At 42.1% G+C, this 22,516-nt stretch overlaps 1 protein-coding gene across 6 annotated transcripts in view; it reads left to right on the forward strand.

Annotated features, from left to right (window-relative positions):
• Positions 1–1,851: 1,851 nt before the first annotated feature.
• The window catches only part of ARFIP1 (ARF interacting protein 1), a 63,058-nt gene continuing 42,393 nt past the window's right edge, over positions 1,852–22,516 (forward strand). Inside the window, exons 1-2 of one of the 6 annotated variants that reach the window (XR_011559638.1) lie at positions 1,852–2,089; positions 12,278–12,357. Coding sequence is in view for 5 of the 6 variants with exons in the window: in XM_070757830.1 (XP_070613931.1) it covers positions 12,280–12,357 (78 nt within the window). In the remaining variant the exon portion in view is untranslated. Of the gene's footprint in view, positions 2,106–12,277; positions 12,358–22,516 lie in introns of all 6 variants that reach the window. The other 5 variants (XM_070757830.1, XM_070757831.1, XM_070757827.1 and 2 more) reach the window with 5 other exon arrangements.

A 22,516-nucleotide genomic window follows, 5' to 3' on the forward strand; every position in this document is an offset into this window, starting at 1 on the left:
AGAGAGAGAGAAACAAAGAAAGGCAGGGAAGGAGGGAGAGATAGAAAGAGAGCAAAAAAGAGAGGAAGGAAGGAAGAGAGAAAGAAAGAGGGATGGAGAGAGGAACAAAGGGAAAGAGAGAAAGAGGGAGAGAAATAGAGCGAAAGGGAGGAAGAGAGAGAGAGAGAAACAGAGAGAGAAAGAGAGAGAGAAAGAAAGAGAGAGAAAGAATGCAAGAGAGAGAGAAAGAGAGAGAGAAAGAGAGAGAAAGAAAGCGAGAGAGAAAGAAAGGCAGGGAAGGAGGGAGAGATAGAAAGAGAGCAAAAAAGAGAGGGAGGAAGGAAGAGAGAAAGAAACAGGGATGGAGAGAGAGAGGAAGGAAGGGAAAGAGAGAAAGAGAGAAAGAGGGAGAGAAATAGAGCAAAAGGGAGGAAGAGAGAGAGAGAGAATTTTTTTGTCCAAACTTTTTTAGCCCCACCCCACCCCCCGTTGCTCAATGTGCCCCATGATTTTGTATATGTAAAAAATGTGCCACAGTTCAAAAAAGGTTGAAAATCACTGACCTAACATACATACCAATACAATCAATACAATCGACATGGACAAATGCTCACCATCCTTATACTCTCATGACAAAAATCAAGTTCTTCCACAAACTTGCCAGTAATAACGCTAATTTTGTCTGCTGATGTTTTTCTCTCCTCTTTTTTCTACTTCTCTCAATTTGATTTTTCTATCCATCATCCATTCGTTTGCTATAGCAAAATAAGTGACTTCTGATTATGATCTTAAGGAAATAGTAATGTTTTATTTCTTCCACAATTGACTGGCTTTTCTTGCAATCCATAGCAATCCTGTTAAATTTAGTATTTAGATAATATCTAAATGGATAATTCAATGCCTTGTGCAACTAGATTTACAATCCTAAATTTAGAAAGCTTATAACTACGTTGCCTTAAACATGACCTAAGCATAGCCCATAAAATCATATGCTACAATGTCCTGTCTGTCAATGACTACTTCAACTTCAACCACAACAGCACACGAGCACACAATAGATACAAATTTAAAGTAAACTGCTCTAAACTCAACTGCAGGAAATACGACTTTAGTAATCGAGTGGTCGAAGCATGGAACTCACTTGCAGACTCTGTAGTGTCATCTCCTAACCCCAAAAACTTTACTCTTAGACTGTCCACTGTTGACCTCTCCTGATTCCTAAGAGGTCAGTAAGGGACGTGCACCAGGTGCATTCCATCCCCTGTCCTAATATTTCTCTTTTACTAGTATCATATATATAAATATTATATCTTTGTACACCACCAATATGTACTTGAAAAAACAAATAAATAAAATAAATAAGAAATAAATAAGAAATTTAGGGCTCAATTGTGGCCGTAAAGTCGAGAATTCCCCGTAGTTTTGCATCTCTTTGAAGCTGTTTTGCATCTCTTTGAAGCTGTTTGAAGCTGTTTACCAAGCCTCAGCCGCAGCCTCTCTTCTGGAAAAGAAAAACGTGCAGCCTTAACATTTTATTCCCTTTGAGACGCCGCCTTAGGCGAAGCTCAATCACTTGGTCTATTGTTAGAAAGGGGCTCTTCAGCCTTGGCGACTTTAAGACTTGTGCAAACTTTGCTGGCTGAGGAATCCTGGGAGTTGAAGTGCACAAGCCTTAAAGTTGCCCAGGTTGATGACCCCGTTCTAGGAAAGCCCCTTCCTACTCGTTTCCTTGAGATTCGGAAGCATCTCTACCATTCCTCGAATCTATGACCCTTCCTACTTGGGCTCTTCCAAAAGGGATTCCCTGTAAGAAAAAAAAGTGCGCATGCGACTTTAGGGGGGGGATGTAAGACCCGGATGTTGTTAACCGTTCCGCGGGAAGGAGGCTGTGCCACGCATAGCGGTCTCCTAGAAGGGTCCCGCTCAGGGAGGGAGGAAAGACGATAGAGTCGAGTCTTGAAGGCTCCACTTCCGGCCACCCAGTTCCGATCTGTGCCGGAGTTGTGGACGGGAAAGGATTGGGGGTAAAAAATAAAAAAAAATAAAAAAGGCGGAGGCAGACCGGACCGAGCGGAGTTTTCTCCCGGCAAAGTAGCAGGAAGGAGCGACGGTGAGAAAGAGAAAGAGTGAGTAGAAGGCGAGCCGGTTAGCGGCAGTCTCTGCTCTTCGCCGGGAGATGGGAGGTGGGAAGGGAGAAGCGGGTAGCCGGGCGGGGTGCAGGGCAGCCACGAAGTTCTTTCCCCCGGGACTTCGTTGCTCGTGGAGACGGGCCAAAGGCTTCCCGCCGAGGGATGGGGATGATGGGTGGGGGAGTTTATGATGCCCTTAGCACCTGAGTCGTATTACCTGTAAGATTCCCGAAAATGGGCGCGGGGGGGCAGCTTCTCTTCCCCCCCCCCCGGCATGAAGACGGGCAGAAGGAGGAAGTTTGGCTCATTTTGCAAACAGTCGCTTCTCACTTTCTTTAAAAAAAAAACATCTGAAACTTTGCCCGGAAAAAAAAAGAGGCGCAATCCTGTTGCACACCCGGATCCATGATTTACCTGAAGCAGGTGGGGCGGTATTGATGCAAAACCAGCAGGAAGTACTCTATTCAGTTTATTCTTCGATGCCCTGAATAGGTGGCTTCCCACCCCCCTCCCCATTCCCAATCTTTTTCCTGCTTGCTTTATTTATTATTTATTTATTTATTTATTTTGTCTAATACACAATGAGGGTTTTAGTGGGTACACACATATATATATATACACACACACATATAGTAAAATACAAGATGAAGGTTATAGAGGAGATACTCATAGTAAAATATATCTATGAAAGAATAGAAAAGAAGATATATTAATAGAACATACCAATGAAAGAATAGAAGAAGAGATATAGGAATAGAAGAAAGGAATAGGAGATATAGGAGAGCAATAGGACAGGGGACGGAAGGCACTCTAGTGCACTTGTAGCTTTTATTTAGGTGCTTAGGCCATTCTGACCCAACGTTTGGGACTGGGATGTGTGTATGTGTGTGTTAGCATTTTAGCATTAGCATTTAGATTTGTTGTGCATTTAGATTTTCAGGGGTTGCCACAAAGAAGGAGTCAACCTATTTTCCAAAGGACCTGAAGGTAGAACAAGAAGCAATGGGTGGAAACTAAACAGGGGGAGAAGTAACTTAGAACTAAGGACAAAATTCCTGACAGTCAGAACGGTTGATCAGTGGAACAGCTTGCCTCCAGAACTGGAAATTTTCAAGCAAATGTTGAATAACCTTTCCTGCCTAAGCAGTGGGTTGGACTAGAAGACCTCCAAGGTCCCTTCGAACTCTGTTGTTGTTGTTGTTGTTGTTGTTATATATTATTATTATTATTATTATTATTATTATTATTATTATTATTATTATGTCAATAAAACACAGCAAACGAGATCACTATGCTGGATTTCGTATTTCATCACCAGTCGGGGGCTTCCAAAGCACCTAGGACTGCGTGATGTAGCGGCGAATTATGTTTGCCAATCCCAGTAAAGCAGCCTTTTGCAATTGACAGATGGAGATTTTGTCAATTCCGATGGTTTTCAAATGTCCGCTGAGATTCTTTGGCACTGCGCCCAGCGTGCCAAGTACCACTGGGACCACTTTCACTGGCTTATGCCAGAGTCGTTGCAGCTCGGTTTTTAGATCTTCGTATTTCACTAATTTCTCTAGCTGCTTCTCCTCAATTCTGCTGTCCGCTGGAATTGTGATGTCGATGATCCATATTATTATTATTATTATTATTATTATTATTATTATTAGTAGTAGTAGTAGTAGTAGTAGTACTATACCGTTTCACAGTGCTTTACAGCCCTCTCAAAGCGGTTTACAGAGAGTAAGCACCTTACTCTCATAGTAATATGAGATTCCCACTTGCCCCCACCCTCCTCGCCTTCCGCAAGAGTCATAAGACTCATTTATGCCACCAGCCTTGGGGCAATTAGATCTTGGCCCCCAGGCCAACAAATTTTTTGTATGATTGCTGTTTGAACCGGTATGATAGATTATTGGGGATTTTAGATTAATCTACCTAGTTTTAATTAATTGAAGTTTGACACTATTTTACTGTTCCTTTTATATGTCGTAAGCCGCCCCTAGTCCTCGGAGAGGGGCAGCATATAAATCCAATAAATAAATAATAAATAAATAAATATTGCCCCCAACAATGTGGGTCCTCATTTTACCGACCCTGGAAGGCTGAGTCAACCTAGAGCCTAATGAGATTTGATCTGCCAAACTGCTGGCAGCCGGTAATCAGCAGAAGTACTGCACTCTAACCACTGCACCACCAAAGCTGGGTGTTCTGGTCATCTAAAAGTTATCATAAGGAAAGCTGGCAGGTTTTTGTTGAAAAGTGCAAAAAGTTACATTTGCTTAAAAGGGGAATATGCTATAATTTTACACCCAGTCTTTTTCTTTGATTTTGGGATAGCTATTTGTGTTAATAGGGTGTTAGCAACAGGTGGAAAATAGAAGGTCCCTGTGATATTCTAGGAGAAGTTTAACTGCACTTTCACAATATGTCTGAATAGCATCTTAGGTTTCAAATGTTCTCTCTCTCCTTCCTTCCTTCCTTCTCTCTCTCTCTCCAACATTGCAATACCATTACTTAGTGGTCATTTTATGGGAGTGGTCACTGTTGGATCCGTTAAATCTTGAGTTCACATCACTTAGAATTAATGTCATCTGATAATTAGGCATTATTTGAAGTGAAATCTCATTTTGACATTAAATGGGAGTGAACTTCCAATGATAAATTTCTCTGTTGGGTTCACAGTCTATTAAACTTGGGCCAATTAACACAATGATTTTATCTCTTTTTCAGAGAAGATTTGCATCAGTAGCAACTTGGTAATTAAATGTGACACTGCTTTTGAAATATGTTATAAGTTTACACTTAGAACTAAGTTTATTTGAACTTTAATATAGCTAAATGTCTGAATAGCATACATAAAACTGTAGCTTCATTTGTATAAAGAAAGAAATACTACATTATCTTGTCTATAAATTGTAATATGATTTATATCCTTGTAATGGGATAAGGAAAAAGAATACCTTTTTAGATGTTTAGACTTTATTACTAAGTCTGTTGAATGTTATATGGTACATCTAAGAAAAGTAAAAAAGGGGATCCATAATTTTTGGAGAGAGAAAATCTTGTGGATTTATACATAGTTAAATGCTCTAAGGTGGTGATTCTCTACCTTTTCTTTATCACGGGACCCTTTCAAATACTTTTTTGCCCATGAACCATAGCCTCAGAGCCCTAAGACTTAAATCAAGATTTTAAATCATAACATTTTCTCAAGCCTTCATAGACACCCTGTGATGACACTGTGGTCCCCTAGGGATCCATGGAGCACAGGTTGGAACCACTGCAATATATTGCAGTATATTTTATGGCAAGGAAGCATGATGAAAACAGCCTGGAAAGTAATGCTAAATAAGTCCTCGGAGAGGGCTGGCATACGAATGTAATAGATAGATAGATAGATAGATAGATAGATAGATAGATAGATAGATAGATAGATAGATAGATAGATAGATAGATAGATAGATAGATAGATAGATAGATACACACACACACACATACATAGATACCTAGATAGATAAGATAGATAGATAGATAGATAGATAGATAGATAGATAGATAGATAGATAGATGGTTTATTTTAAAAAAAATGCCATCAAAATTTCTGAAGGAAATTGCATAAAGCTGTAATTTCATGTGTTCCTTTAATGCCTTATTTAATGCTCTCATTCAGTTAAAATAAACAGCAGTTTACTATTAAATACAATAACAAAGAATACAATCAATAATTTTTAATGATGACTGATGTGTTTTGTGGGCATGTTCAGGCAAATAAGGCTTTAGCTGTCAGTATATACAAGACTAATCTTGGTGAGAATATGCTGACTTCACTTAGGACTAAGCAGAGGCAGTTTTTTTTTTTTTTTAAAATGTTGATAAGAGTACCAGTGACCTTTTTAAAAAAAATGTAAATGCCTATACATTATGGTCCTTCACAATCAAAATAATAAAGAGTATGGCTGTCAGTCCTATCAGATAGACTAGTAATCTCCAACTTTTCCGACTTTGAGGACCAGAAGAAAGAGGGGATAGTTCTGCACAAATGGTGACCCAGCACGCATACAATTGCATTTGAGCAAGCGGCAAGCACACATACCCGCCACTCACACAAATGGAGCTGTGTGAGTGTGAGTCCGCTGTGTGCCCAAGTGGAGATATAGACACCCACCTACCCCCCCCCACTGCACAGATACTGTGCAGAATTAAAGTACAGTGGTACCTCGTCTTACGAACCTAATTGGTTCCAGGGGGAGGTTCGTAAGACGAAAAGTTCGTAAGACGAAACATTGTTTCCCATAGGAAACAATGTAAAATCCATTAATCCGTGCAATGAAAAAAAAATGCAAAAAACCGCCACCGCCTGGCTGTCGCCTTTTGAAACAGCCGGGGGTGCTTCCCAGCGTCCTGAACCCGAACGCCAAACCCGAACTTCCGGGTTCGGCATTCGGGAGGCCGCCGAGAAGCCTCCCGACTGTTTTAAAAGGTGACAGCCGGGCGGCGGGGCTTCCCGGCGGCCTCCCAAACGCCGAACCCGGAAGTTCGGCAAAAGTTCAGGTTCGGGAGGCCGCTGGGAAGCCCCGCCACCCGGCTGTCACCTTTTAAAACAGCCGGGGGGGCTTGTCAGCGGCCTCCCGAACGCCGAACCTGGAAGTTCGGGTTTGGCGTTCGGGTTCAGGAGGCTGCTGGCGGCGGGGGTTCTCGGCGGCGGCAGCGGCGGGTTCATAAGAAGAAAAAAGTTCGTAAGAATAGGCAAATATTTTCTTAACCCCAGGTTCGTATCTCAGGTTGTTCGTAAGACGAGGAGTTCGTATCATGAGGTACCACGTGTGCTGAAGCTGAACTAGGGCAACGCCTCATGTGCCAACAGATATGGCTCCATGTGGCGCCCATGCCATAGGTTCGTCATCACTGCACGACACCCTTCCCAAAGAAGGAGCACAGATTTCTCCCTGCTACCTTCTCCTAAGGAAACACAATGAGGAAGCTTGCATGAAGTTATAAGACTCTGTCATTCCCACTGCTTTTTTGCCCATCTCTGGTCATTCTGTTTTGATCTTTACATAAAAAAATATATCTACATGATGGCCCAATGGGGAATAAATTATAGTTATTATTTATTATTATTATTATTATTATTATTATTATTATTATTATTAATTACATTTGTATGCCGTCCCTCTCCGCAGACTCAGGGCGGCTCACCGCAACAATAGAAAACAATATACAATACAAATCTAATATTACAAAGTTAAAAACCCATAATTTAAAAAAACATGCATACAACATACCATACATAAACTATATAGGCCTTGGGAAGATGTCTCACTTCCCCCATGCCTGACAGCAGAGGTGGGTTTTAAGAAGTTTACGAAAGGCAAGGAGGGTGGAGGCAATCCTAATCTCTGGGGGGAGCTGGTTCCAGAGGGTCGGGGCCACCACAGAGAAGGCTCTTCCCCTGGGTCCCGCCAGACGACATTGTTTAGTCGACGGGACCCAGAGAAGGCCAACTCTGTGGGACTTGACTGGTCGCTGGGATTTGTGCGGCAGAAGGCGATCCCGGAGATATTCTGGTCCGATGCCATGAAGGGCTTTATAGGTCATAACCAACACTTTGAATTGTGACCGGAAACTGATCAGCAACCAATGCAGACTGCGGAGTGTTGGTGTAACATGGGCATACCTGGGGAAGCCCATGATTGCTCTCACAGCTGCATTCTGCACGATCTGGAGTTTCCGAACACTTTTCAAAGGTAGCCCTATGTAGAGAGCATTACAGTAGTCGAATCTTGAAGTGATGAGGGCATGAGTGACTGTGAGCAGTGAGTCCCGGTCCAGATAGGGTTGTAACTGGTGCACCAGGCGAACCTGGGCAAACGTTATAGTTTATAGTTTATTAGATTTGTATGCCGCCCCTCTTCAAAGACTCGGGGCGGCTCACAACATAATAGTGATGCAATACATTACAAATCTAATAGTAGAAGTTAAATCAATTTAAAAACATTAATACATGGTAAAATCTCTAACTATACAATCATACACATTCAATCTAATCCATCATACAGTAAGGCCGAAAACATAATAAAAAGGGGGAGAAGGTGGTAATTTATCTAATAACATTTTTTTTAAAGTATTAATTTACTTATAGTTTTTGTAGTTTGTACTACTATTCTCCTGTACAACTGTAAAAGTTCAAAACAGTTTGGTTTTCTGTTCCTTGCTTCCGTGCTGTAAAAGTGTTTTAAAAGTCATTGTACCAGTACATTATTCTGCAAATGTATTTTGAATGGTTCAACAAATGACGTTTTATTTCTCCTGTGTTTGGGCTTGTAGGGAGTCATTAAGTAGAAATATCAGTTACAGAGAAGTTTTAGCTATGGAAGAGTATTGTTCCTCGGTTTAACTTTGCAACCATAGATCCTAGTTTTCATTTCATACATAGAAGTAAAAAGGATTGTTGAAGGCTTTAAGTTTCTTGCTTTGGTAATTGTAAAGATCAAAACAGTCAACGAAGCAGTGGAAGTGATGTGCTGGTGCCTGGAGGCTGTTGGGGCCTGGATGGGTGTCAACAAACTCAAACTCAACCCAGACAAGACGGAGTGGCTGTGGGTCTTGCCTCCCAAAAAGGACAACTCCATCTGTCCGTCCATTACCCTGGGGGGGGGGAACTACTGACCCCCTCAAAGAGGGTTCGCAACTTGGGCGTCCTCCTCAATCCACAGCTGACATTGGAACATCATCTTTCGGCTGTGGCGAGGAGGGCGTTTGCCCAGGTTCGCCTGGTGCACCAGTTGCGGCCCTATTTGAACAGGGAGTCATTGCTCACAGTCACTCATGCCCTCATCACCTCGAAGTTCGATTACTGCAACGCTCTCTACATGGGGCTACCTTGGAAAAGTGTTCGGAAACTTCAGATCGTGCAGAACGCAGACGCGAGAGCCATCGTGGGGCTTCCAAGATTCGCCCACGTTTCTTCAACACTCCGTGGGTTGCATTGGCTGCCGATCAGTTTCCGGTCACAAATCAAAGTGTTGGTCATGACCTTTAAAGCCCTACATGGCATTGGACCAGATTACCTCCGGAACCGCCTGCTACCGCACGAATCCCAGCGACCGATAAGGTCCCACAGAGTTGGCCTTCTCCGGGTCCCGTCGACTAGACAATGTCGTTTGGCGGGCCCCAGGGGAAGAGCCTTCTCTGTGGCGGCCCTCTGGAACCAACTCCCCCCCGGAGATTAGAACTGCCCCCACCCTCCCTGTCTCGTAAACTACTCAAGACTCACTTATAACGCCAGGCATGGGGGAGTTGAGATATTCCTTCCCCCTAGGCCATTACAATTTATGCATGGTATGTTTGTGTGTATGTTTGGTTTTATAATAAGGGTTTTTAGTTGTTTTAGTTATAGATTGTTACATGCTGTTTTTATCGTTGTTAGCCGCCCCGAGTCTACGGAAAGGGGCGGCATACAAATTAAACAAACAAACAAACAAATAAAGATAGTACATTAATATATTTGCATCTATGTTTTAAGGTTAGATATAAAGATGTCAACAAAAAACATTGACTGGTGCATGGAGGTGCATAAACAGGTACATGCCGTATAATAAAAGCATGGTTGAATACGTCATGCTGTTATTATAAGCCCTTGACTCAGTTCCTGAACTCTGTTCTATATCTATCAATTTAATTTTTAAAATGTGCAGTTCCTGTACTTTGAAATCAGGACAAAACAGTTTGTGACTCCAAAGTATTTTTTTAAATTTATCCAGCCTAGAATAGAGGCTTTATGATGGTGCTCAGAAATTGCATGACTTCCAAGAGAGGAAGAAGAAAATAGGGGGTTTTCTTTCTTATTCTTTTGAAACCTGATTTTCTTCTATAAGTTAATTAAAGCTATTTGTAGACCTACATAGAACTGAAAGACTCTTTAATCAAGTTGATAAATGTCAACATAAGTACAGTTTGGAGAATTTCTGAAATCTTTCTGTGTTGTGTAGAGCAGTGGTTCTCAAACCTTTCTAATGCCGCGACCCCTTAATACAGTTCATGTTGTGGTGACCCCCAACCATAAGTCTAGCGCAATTCTCCCAATAGAGCTTTAAGCCGATTGGCAGGAATTTCGTACTTCAAACACCTGATTGGTCGGATTGCAAAAATATGTTCCAAGGCGCATTCGCTGGCTGGGGAATTCTGGGAGTTGAAGTCCAAATATCTTCAAGTTGCCAAGGTTGGGAAACACTGGTCTAAGGAATTAACTTCAGATGATTCCATGATAGGAACTGTCAGGCCAGCTGTTTGCACTCAAACACTGGATAGTGGCCAGATGAGGAAGATTGTAAGTTTTTATGACTCATTCTAGACATTTTGTTTTTTGTACCATTACCATAGTTCACGTACCACTCCCAAAGTTGCTTTTTGGGATTAAGTCATTGTTTAACATTTAATGCTTAAACTAAAAAAGATTTTTAGAACCATCATAGTGCAGAAATCCTGGGGAAAAATTAAGCTCCTAAAGCAGCAGACTATCTTAAACAGAACATTCCAACTCTATAATCTTCTTTTTCTTATATTTGTTTAGTTGTTTTGATATACAAGTAGACCTTGCATTTTTTTGGCTTTTTTCCCAGTCAAATCAAACACAACGGGGCTGCCATAAACAACTTTCTCTACTTTTTCTCCCTTCCTTGATTGCTATGGGTTATGGCTTAAAGGAAATAGGGACAATACATCTAAAAAGATTTTATTTATCTAGTTTGTAAATATTCTCTTTCCTTTTAATCCTCTCAGTGATGACGTTTCCAAGAGCTATTAGTTGTTGAAATGTATAATGTTTGTGTGTATGTTTGGTTTTTTTATAATAAGGGTTTTTAGTTGTTTTATTAAATTGGATTGTTACATGTTGTTTTACCACTGTTGTTAGCCGCCCCGAGTCCTGCGGAGAGGGGCAGCATACAAATCCAATAAATAACAAATAATAATAATAATGATTATTTATTAAATTTTTATCCTGTCTTTTTGTAAATTACTGAAGGTTGCAAACATACTTAATATACTTTCCTCCTCATATTTTCCTACAACAATAATCCTATGAGGTGTTTTGATATACTTTTATGTCTAAGGGAGACTAAAATTCACAGTCTCTAGGACAGCTTCTTAACCACTGCACCAAATTGGCTTTCATATATGTTGTGTGTCATGTCATGTCATATCATATCATGCATATATGTATTTATTATACATATATGCATGTATAATAAAGCAAAATACAGTGATACCTTGTCTTACAAACTACAATCGGTCTCCTGCTACCGCACGAATCCCAGCGACTGATAAGGTCCCACAGCATTGGCCTTCTCCGGGTCCCATCGACTAAACAATGTCGTTTGGCGGGCCCCAGGGGAAGAGCCTTTTCTGTGGCGGCCCCGGCCCTCTGGAACCAACTCCCGCCAGAGATTAGAATTGCCCCCACCCTCACTGTCTTTCGTAAACTGCTCAAGACTAATTTATACTGCCAGGCATGGGGGAGTTGAGATATTCCTTCCCCCTAGGCCATTACAAGTTATGCATGGTATGTCTGTATGTATGTTTGGTTTTATAATAAGGGTTTTTAGTTGTTTTATTATTGGATTGTCACATGCTGTTTTTATCATTGTTATTAGCTGCCCCGAGTCTACGGAGAGGGGCGGCATACAAATCCAATAAATTATTATTATTATTATTATTATTATTATTATTATTATTATTATTATTATTATTATTATTTGGTTCCGGGACGAGGTTCTTAATGCGTGCCAGCCCAAAATTCACGCCTTTTGCCAGCCAAAGCGCCCGTTTTTGCGCTGCTGGGATTCCCCTGAGGCTCCCCTCCATGGGAAACCCCACTTCTGGACTTCTGTGTTTTTGCGATGCTGCAGGGGAATCCCAGCAGCGCAAAAACGTGTGCTTCGCTGGCAACGGAAGTCCAGAGGCGGGGAATCCCAGTGCCGGTGGTGGGTTTGTAAGGTGAAAATAGTTTGTAAGAAGAGGCAAAAAAATCTTAAACCCTGGGTTTGTATCTCGAAAAGTTTGTATGACGAGGCGTTTGGAAGACGAGGTATCACTGTATAAGATCTTATAGGAGCTTTATTGGAATACACATAGTTACTATTTTTAAAAAAATAATGCATGCTCAATTTGTTTCATTTCAGGTATGTCAGAACACAACAAGAGTTCCCCAGTGATGGATGAACTTCACCAGGCTCCAGAGGAAATCCAGTTTGACTCTGAGGTGATTGAGTGATAACATACCAGTGATAGCTATTTATAAATCAACCGATCCTTTAACATAGAAACATAGAAGACTGACGGCAGAAAAAGACCTCATGGTCCATCTAGTCTGCCCTTATACTATTTCCTGTATTTTATCTTACAATGGATATATGTTTATCCCAGGCATGTTTAAATTCAGTTACTGTGGATTTACCAACCACGTCTGCTGGAAGTTTGTTCCAAGGATCTACTACTCTTTCAGTGAAATAATATTTTCTCATGTTGCTTTTGATCTTTCCCCCAACTAACTTCAGATTGTGTCCCCTTGTTCTTGTGTTCACTTTCCTATTAAAAACACTTCCCTCCTGGACCTTATTTAACCCTTTAACATATTTAAATGTTTCGATCATGTCCCCCCTTTTCCTTCTGTCCTCCAGACTATACAGATTGAGTTCATTAAGTCTTAACAAGCTCAGATTGGAAAAACAAATTGAATTCCATCTCTGTTATATGGATGTTAATCCAAAAATGATTAACTAAAAACATTCCTACCTTTGGGCCAGCCATTGTAGGTATTATTATTACATGACAGGCTTGCCGAATGGGGGTCTATTGATCCAGATTGTTTCAGTGCTTACCAATGAACTCATTTGTGTATAGGTGACCCCACCCTCTCTCCTACTTTGATAGGATATTATGTTAGTTATTAGCTGATAACTCGGCTTTGCCCGGGTATTTATTTATCCCAAACCTGTATTGGGGAAAAAGAAGCATAGACTCCGAAGCCCTTGTCTGACAGGTAGCTATTGAGAGGGGCCTTTCTTCCCCCTACTCCCATACCCATCATCCCTGCCCTCTCCTTCCCCTTCCAATGCGCTCCTTTTTCTTGCCCTTTCTACGATCCTGGCACCAAATCCACCATGGGCGCCTTCTACAAAGAGAAAGAAACATTTATATGCCCTGTTTCCCCGAAAATAAGACGTACCCCGAAAGTAAGGCATGTCAGAGGTTTTGCAGAATTTGCTAATATAAGGCACCCCCGAAAATAAGGCATAGTCAAGTTTACATACGGTACGGTGGAAAAACATACGGTACCATTTAAAGCTGTTCATAACGGTACTGTAATAATGTGGCGTCCCCTGCTGGCCCCTTCCATCGCTTTGTATCGTCCAGTACAGCAGACACAGTCTGCTGCTGTCTCACCGCCATTACAGTCTCCACTACAGTGCATAGACTGTAGTTCCTCTGGTGGCTGGAAGCTGCAATAGCGGGAGTATACTGTTGTACCATATAAGTGCCGTCGTTTGTGTGTGGGTGCCATATTGACAGGTACCGTACCGTAATCAGTGTACTGTACGGTACACTTTCTTTGGGGGTGTCAGCTTTTCTGCCTGTGAATTTGTCTTATTTGAGAAATATAAGGCACCCTCCGAAAATAAGACGTAGCACAACTTTTGGAGCAAAAATTAATATAAGACAGTGTCTTATTATCGGGGAAACAACGGTAGATCAGTGTTTCCCAACCTTGGCAACTTGAAGATATCTGGACTTCAACTCCCAGAATTCCCCAGCCAGCATTCTCTGGCTGGGGAATTCTGGGAGTTGAAGTCCAAATATCTCCAAGTTGCCAAGGTTGGGAAACACTGATATAGATATCTAGATTTGAAAAACCATGTAGTATGTAAAGCATGGATTTTTTTGCTCTTCTGGGTGTATTCTCATGAGATAAATGGTTGGCTTTTCTCATTCCATATTTGAGGAACAGTTAAGGGTTTTTTTTTCTGTAGGAGGGTCAGTTTCTCTGATTTTGAATAATAGCTTATATCGTTCCTGTTTGCTTTCTTGCAAAGTAACCTCGTGAGATGTTTGAATGTGATGTTTGAGAAACAGTTATTGATTCTGTAGAAAGATCACCTTCTGTTATTTTGAAATACAGTGATCCCCCGATTATTGCGAGGGTTCCGTTCCAAGACCCCTCGCGATAATCGATATTTCGGGATGTAGTGGTGCGGAAGTAAAACACCATCTGCGCATGCACGCCCCTTTTTCCATGGCCGCACATGCGCAGATGGTGGAGTTTGCGTGTGGGCGGCGGGGAAGACCGCCCAACAGCTGATCTGCTCCGCAGCGCGGCAGCAGCGAGGAGCCGAAGATGGGGTTTCCCCGTTGCCCAGGCAACGAGGAAACCCCATCTTCGGCTCCTCGCTGCTGCCGCGCTGCGGAGCAGATCAGCTGTTGGGCGGCCGAGGCAAAGGGGAAACCCCAAGATCGCTTGCCGCTTGCCCGTCACCCGCTCGCCCGGCCGCTCGCTTGCCGCTTGCCCGTTCGCCCGCCCGCCCAGCTGCTCGCTTGCCGCTTGCCCATTCGCCCGCCCACCCGGCTGCTCGCTTGCCACTTGCCCGTTTGCCCGCCCGCCCGGCTGCTCGCTTGCCGCTTGCCCGTTCGCCTGCCCGCCCGGCTGCTCGCTTGCCGCTCGAGAGCAAGAGGGGGAGAGATAGAGAAAGAGAGAGAAGGAAAGAAAGAGATGAGAGAGGGAGGAAGAGAGTGTGAGAGAGGAAGAAGCAAGATAGAGAAAGAGAGAGAGAAAGAAAGATGAGAAAGGAAGGGAGTGACGTCATCGGGTGGAAAAATCGCGATATAGCGATTCGCAATGATTGAGAGCGCGAAACTCGGGGCATCACTGTAGCTTATTTCGTCTCTGTTTAGCTTCTTGCAAAGTAACCTGATGAGATGTAGACAAGACACTAGACTGTGCTAAAGTATTAATGAACAGTTTCAAACATCGTCCGGATTAAGTGACAAAAAATATTTCAAGCTATATAGCATTGTTGCTATACAGGTGGCCCTCAACGTACAACCACAATTGAGCCCAAAATTTATGTTGCTAAGTGAGACATGTGTTACATGAATTTCGCCCCATTTTATGACCTTTCTTTCAATACCTGTTAAGTGAATTACTGCAGTTATTAAGTTAGTAACTTAATAAGGGTTGTTAAGAGAATTTGACATTTCCATTGACAATTTGCTTGTCAGAAGAACCCAAAAGCTGATCACATTTATTTATTTATTTATTAATCAGATTTATATGCCGCCCCTCTCCGCAGACTCAGGATGGCTAACAGCAATAATAATACAATGTAAACAAATCTAATATTTAAGTTAATTTAAAACCCCAATTTAGAAACCAATCATACATACTAACATATTATGCATAAATTTTATAAGCCTAGGGGGAGGGAAAGTCTCAATTCCCCCATGCCTGACGACAGAGGTGGGTTTTAAGGAGCTTACGAAAGGCAAGGAGGGTGGGGGCAACTCTGATATCTGGGGGGAGTTGGTTCCAAAGGGTCGGGGCCGCCACAGAGAATGCTCTTCCCCTGGGTCCCACCAAACGACATTGCTTAGTCGACGCAACCCGGAGAATTAGTCTACTCTTTAGGATTTTGGGGTTTAGAATTTATGTACCATTTTAATTGTTTCTTTTTTAAATTATGAACTTTTTCACTGTGAAAAATCTTGTGACCCAACTGAATATACGTATTAAAATTAATTATAATATGTTTCCATAATGGTGGAAATCATATTCCTCGTGTCCCACATTATATTCATCCTAAAGTTTAAATGTTTAAAATAAGATACATATTTTTTTCTAAAAGCAAAATCATTTGGGCATATGAGCCACATGTTTAAAAATAATTCTTGATTTACGACATTCCTTCTAAAATGGTAGTAATATGGAATAACTGGATAGGTTGAAAAAGCCAACAAAGGACTAACTTAATGCACAGTCTTTTAAATTTAAACACTCAATAAGTCGGCAAGTTTGAAATGCCTTCTCTTGGGCATTGTAATAACCTCAGGGATCCACCTTGCTGTTAATTTTAGTGTGAATACCAGGGTTGTTAAAATCATGTAAACAGCCTAGAATGTCTCCAGTAGCAAGAAGATGTACAAGGAGTCTCCGTTTTAAGAGCACGTCCATTCCCAAGTCTGCCTTTAACTCAAATTTGTATACAAAGCAGAGTTTGTACGTATGCAGTGAACTGCCTGTTACTAAAAATGGCAGGCAGAGTTCGCCTTCCTTGAACTGCAAAATTACTGAAGTCATGCAGTGTTTTCGTGAATTGCTAAAAACAGGTTGTGTATTAAAAATATGTGACTTCAGTGGCTTATGAAAAGATTATGTGGCTTCAGCAGTTTGTTGGCCCTGGTCATATCTACAAGTTACCTGTAAACCGGATGTTCTTTAATCCAGGAACTACCTGTATTATAAAGTAGTACTGTACAGTGATACCTCGTCTTACAAACGCCTCATCATACAAACTTTTCGAGATACAAACCCAGGGTTTAAGATTTTTTTGCCTCTTCTTACAAACTATTTTCACCTTACAAACCTACCGCTGCTGTTGGGATGCCCCACCTCCGGACTTCCGTTGCCAGCGAAGCACTCGTTTTTGCGCTGCTGGGATTCCCTTGAGGCTCCCCTCCATGGGAAACCCCACCTCCAGACTTCTGTGTTTTTGCAGTGCTGCAGGGGAATCCCAGCATCGCAAAAACGAGCGCTTCGCTGGCAACGAAAGTCCGGAGGGTTTCCTAGCGAAGGGAGCATCAGTGAAATTGCAGCATCGCAAAAACACCAAAGTCCTCGAAACCCCACCTCCGGACCTCTGTGTTTTTGCTTCGGGCGCTTCGGCTGGCAAAGAGGGTGAATTTTGGGCTTGCACGCATTAATCGCTTTTCCATTGATTCCTATGGGAAACATTGTTTCGTCTTACAAACTTTTCACCTTAAGAACCTCATGCTGGAACCAATTAAGTTTGTAAGACAAGGTATCACTGTATTTTAGGGGATTCTGAATTCAAGGCAGGTTACAATCTCCTAGTAACATACTGAGAGACAAAGAGAAATTTAGTTCAAAGGCTTGAATGCCACCCAAAAGTTTTTATTTAATTACCATATTTAATGTAATAAAATATGGAAATTATTAACTACAGAGGGAATCATTTCATAAATTGTAATGCATATTATTCCAATAAATTCTTTGAATACAGATTCTAATATTCTTCTTAGCCTGAAAAAAAATTATCTTTGCTTTGAATTCTACCAATCCGAATTATTCATTTTCTTTCCATTGAAACATTACAACTAATATTTTTAATGAAAGCCCTTGAGTATTCAATAACTTCCACATGAGGGCGCTCTGGGACCATTTAAATTGTCTTCAATATTTATTGGAGTTTTAGCTGGTTTCAGCCAAATATATAAAATACAACATACAATATTGACTGTGTGACATAAATTGTGTACCAATTTAGATCCTACATTCTTGAAGAATAGTCAGACATTGAAAGAGGAAAAAGGAATAATAGGAATAATAATGATTGCTAAAATGAACTATAACATACAGTGATACCTTGTCTTACAAACGCCTCGTCATACAAACTTTTCGAGATACAAACCTGGGGTTTAAGATTTTTTTGCCTCTTCTTACGAACTATTTTCACCTTACAAACCCACCGCCGCCACTGGGATGCCCCGCCTCCGGACTTCCGTTGCCAGCGAAGCGCCTGTTTTTGTCTGGAGGTGGGGTTTCCCAGTGAGGGGAGTCTCAGTGAAATTGCAGCATCGCGAAAACACAGAGGTTTGGAGGTGGGGTTTCGAGGACTTCGGTGTTTTTGCGATGCTGCGATTTCACTGATGCTCCCTTTGCTAGGAAACCCCACCTCCAGACTTCCGTTGCCAGCGAAGCGCTCGTTTTTGCGATGCTGGGATTCCCCCCCGGAGGTGGGGTTTCCCATGGAGGGGAGACTCAGGGGAATCTCAGCAGTGCAAAAACGGGCGCTTCGGCTGGCAAAAGGGGTGAATTTTGGGCTTGCAAGCATTAATCGCTTTTCCATTGATTCCTGTGGGAAACATTGTTTCGTCTTACAAACTTTTCACCTTAAGAACCTCGTCCCGGAACCAATTAAGTTTGTAAGACAAGGTATCACTGTACTTGTATATTTTTAAATTTTAAATGTAGCTTCCTTTCAGTAATAAATTCAAGGGCATTCTCAATTACTATAAGAATGTCAGTTCAATATTTTTGAGTTATTGAAAGACGTGTTAAGCACACACAATCTTCGTTATTGGCTTCTTATCTAGAGCAAATAATTACTCGTGGCCAAGTAACCTGCCAAACTATACAAGCTTCTGTGTTACGTTTCTGCTTAACACTAGAAAACATTGTTTTTCTTTTGCAAACAGGTTAGACAAACACATCATTTGTAATGTGCAGTTTGTTGCTAATGCATATTTTCCCAATAATACTAGGCTGGCCCTGAACAATTTCAAATGCTACGTGGGGAAATGTAGCACAACTGGATGCAATCTGCATTTCTCTAATATATTCAACTGCATTGTATTTATAATTACTTGTTTATAAGTTTCAGTATATTAAATGGAATATTTGTGTTTTTTAAAAGCAAAGGTCTAGAAACGGTTAGGTCCCACAGAGTTGGCCTTCTCCAGGTCCCGTCGACTAAACAATGTCGGCTGGCGGGACCCAGGGGAAGAGCCTTCTCTGTGGCGGCCCCAACCCTCTGGAACCAGCTCCCCCCGGAGATCAGGACTGCCCTTTCGTAAACCTCTTAAAACCCACCTCTGCCATCAGGCATGGGGGAACTGAGACATCTCCCCTTGCCTATGTAGTTTTATGTAGGGAATGTTTGTGTGTATGTTTTTATATAAGGGTTTTTTTAGGTTTTTAATGTTAAATTGTTATTTTAGATTTAATATTAGATTTGTCATTGTATACTGTTTTATCACTGTTGTGCGCTGCCCCGAGTCTGCGGAGAGGGGCGGCATACAAATTTAATTAATTAATTAATAATAATAATAATAATAATAATAACTTGAGCACAGAGCTTCACTTGCACGAAAGGGGTGGCAAGATATCCCTTCATGATAATTCCAAAATTCTACAGGTACTGTAAAAGAAATAATGTTGAACAGAGTAGACTCAAAAGATAAGGACTGTTATCTGATTAAAGTTATAACATGGTACAGTACTTCATCCAATTCTTGGGAATGTTTGTCTTCGTGTGGCATTTTTAAAAATTAAGTGACCACCGTTAGGTTTAGGACCAGGGAATTAGAAACTTACACAAACCTCATTTGTATATACAGTAATACCTCGTCTTACAAACCTAATTGGTTCCCCGGGGAGGTTCGTAAGATGAAAAGTTCGTAAGATGAAACATTGTTTCCCATAGGAAACAATGTAAGATAAATTAATCCGTGCAACAAAAAACCCCCGCAAAAAAACGCCGCCGCCCGGCTGTCACCTTTTAAAACAGCCGGGGGTTGGCTTCTCAGCGTCCTCCTGAACCCGAACGCCAAACCCAAACTTCCGGGTTTGGCTTCTCAGCAGCCTCCCGAACGCCGAACCTGGAAGTTCAGGTTTGGCGTTCGGGTTCAGGAGGACGCTGAGAAGCCCCCTGGCTGTTTTAAAAGGTGACAGCCGGGCGGTGGGGCTTCTCAGCGGCCTCCCGAACCCAAACTTTTCCTGAACTTCCGGGTTCGGCGTTCGGGAGGCTGCCGAGAAGCCCGGCTGCCCGGCTGTCACCTTTTAAAACAGCCAGGGGGCTTCTTGGCGGCCTCCCGAACACCGAACCTGGAAGTTCAGGTTCAGGAGGACGCTGAGAAGCCCCCCGGCTGTTTCAAAAAGCGACAGCTGGGCGGCAGGGCTTCTCAGCGGCGGCGGCGGGTTCGTAAGAAGGAAAAAGTTCGTAAGAAGAGGCAAAAAAATTCTGAATCCCGGGTTCGTATCTCGGGTTGTTCGTAAGACGAGGGGTTCGTATCATGAGGTACCACTGTATAACTAGATATCAATCTCAAAACTATAGAGATTATCATTATTTCCGAGGGGGGAAAATAACGTGTAAATTAAGGCCTGTAACAGGGTTTTGGAAACAGGTGAAGCAAACAATTGGGACAAGCAACTTGATTATTAAGCAAAGTCACTGTGAAAAATCATGTGACCAAGACTGCTTACAATTTGAGCTTTCTTTTGCTTTACAATGTCAAAAGGATGTGACGCAAACAGCTGAGTGTGCCCAAACAGCAGCTACTGAAACATATCAACAACAAAAAAGACAGTAACAGTACATGCCTGTTTACATTTGTTTGGTTTTCTGTGTTTCTAATCTTAGACCCATTCCTTTCATTGTTCTTCTTGATTTTCTATCAGCTCTATTAGGTCATCTTCCTTTCTCCGTATCTTTTCATTACTAGAGCTTGCAACTCATTTGCGTTTTCATCATCAGCCCAGAGCAGGTTATTGATATTTTGCCGCCAGTGTTAAAACCACGCTCGTCTTCCAATCCAGTCTTCCTCAATATATATTCAACACATAGGTTGGATAAATAAGGAAAGAATATGTAATTGTATATACTTGTATAGGTTTTCATAGCAGCCAATTAAGTAATAATGAGTTTTCAGGCTGCATGGCTGTTGCATAAATGGCCAAACGAGTCCATGGCCTTTCAGCGCCAAAAGCTCATCACTGCCTACGTATGCGTTCTTTTGCCAACCTGGAATGAATCCATGTTGCCATTTTCTGTCCAGACTGTGGTTTCCTGACCTATGCAACGCTCTCTACATGGGGCTACCTCTGAAAAGTGTTCGGAAACTTCAGATCGTGCAGAACGCAGCCGCGAGAGCCATCGTGGGGCTTCCAAGATTTGCCCACGTTTCTTCAACACTCCGTGGCTTGCATTGGCTGCCGATCAGTTTCCGGTCACAATTCAAAGTGTTGGTCATGACCTTTAAAGCCCTACATGGCAATGGACCAGATTACCTCCGGAACCGCCTGCTACCGCACGAATCCCAGCAACCGATAAGGTCCCACAGAATTGGCCTTCTCCGGGTCCCGTCGACTAAACAATGTCGGTTGGCGGGCCCCAGGGGAAGAGCCTTCTCTGTGGCGGCCCCGGCCCTTTGGAACCAACTCCCCCCCGGAGATTAGAACTGCCCCCACCCTCCCTGTCTTTCGTAAACTACTCAAGACTCATTTATACCGCCAGGCATGGGGGAGTTGAGATAGCTCTTCCCCCTAGGCCATTACAAGTTATGCATGGTATGTTTGTGTGCATTTTTGGTTTTATAATAGGGGTTTTTAGTTGTTTTTTATTATTGGATTGTACATGTTGTGTTTATTATTGTTGTTAGCCGCCCCAAGTCTGCGGAGAGGGACGGCATACAAATCCAATAAATTATTATTATTATTATTATTATTATTATTATTATTATTATTATTATTTATACGTTTTAACGACAGGGATTTTATGGGGTTCCCATTTTCATAAGGATAGTCCATAGCTTGATGTCAACATAATTTAACATCATTCTGTAATCTAGCACATGTTTACCTTTTTTGTTGTTGTTCTTTGGCTTCTGAATTATCTAGTGTGAATCTACAATAATGTCTTCTTTTCCTTGGCCTTTTCTGAAACCATCTTGAACATCCGATACCTGCCTTTCTATAGACGGTCTAGTTTGCATTGGAAGATACAGTGATACCTCGTCTTACGAACCCCTCGTCATACAAACTTTTCGAGATATGAACCCGGGGTTTAAGAATTTTTTGCCTCTTCTTCCGAACTATTTTCACCTTACGAACCCGCCGCTGCCTCCATTTGCGATGTTGCGATTTCGCTGAGGCTTCCTTCGCTGGGAAACCCCACCTCCGGACTTCCGTTGCCAGCCAAAGCGCCCTTTTTCGCGCTGGTGGGATTCCCCTGTTGGGATTCCCCTGTAGCATCGCAAAATCCGGAGCTGGGCTTTCCCATGGAGGGGAGCCTCAGTGGAATCCCACCAGCGCAGAAACGGGCGCTTCGGCTGGCAAAAGGGGTGAATTTTGGGCTCGCACGCATTAATCGCTTTTCCATTGATTCCTATGGGAAACATTGTTTCGTCTTATGAACGTTTCACATTACGAACCTCATCCTGGAACTAATTAAGTTCGTAAGACAAGGTATCACTGTATTAAGCATTATTTTGATACCATGTGAAATTAAGAATATTGTATGATAGTTTACACAATCTGTAAATCTCCTTTGTTTGACATGGATACATATGCTTCAATCTTTTAATTGATTGGCCAGACGGTCATATCTCCAGCTCCATTTGTTAGCATA

The sequence above is a fragment of the Erythrolamprus reginae genome, chromosome 7 (assembly GCF_031021105.1).
Source record: "Erythrolamprus reginae isolate rEryReg1 chromosome 7, rEryReg1.hap1, whole genome shotgun sequence".
Lineage (NCBI taxonomy): Eukaryota > Metazoa > Chordata > Lepidosauria > Squamata > Dipsadidae > Erythrolamprus > Erythrolamprus reginae.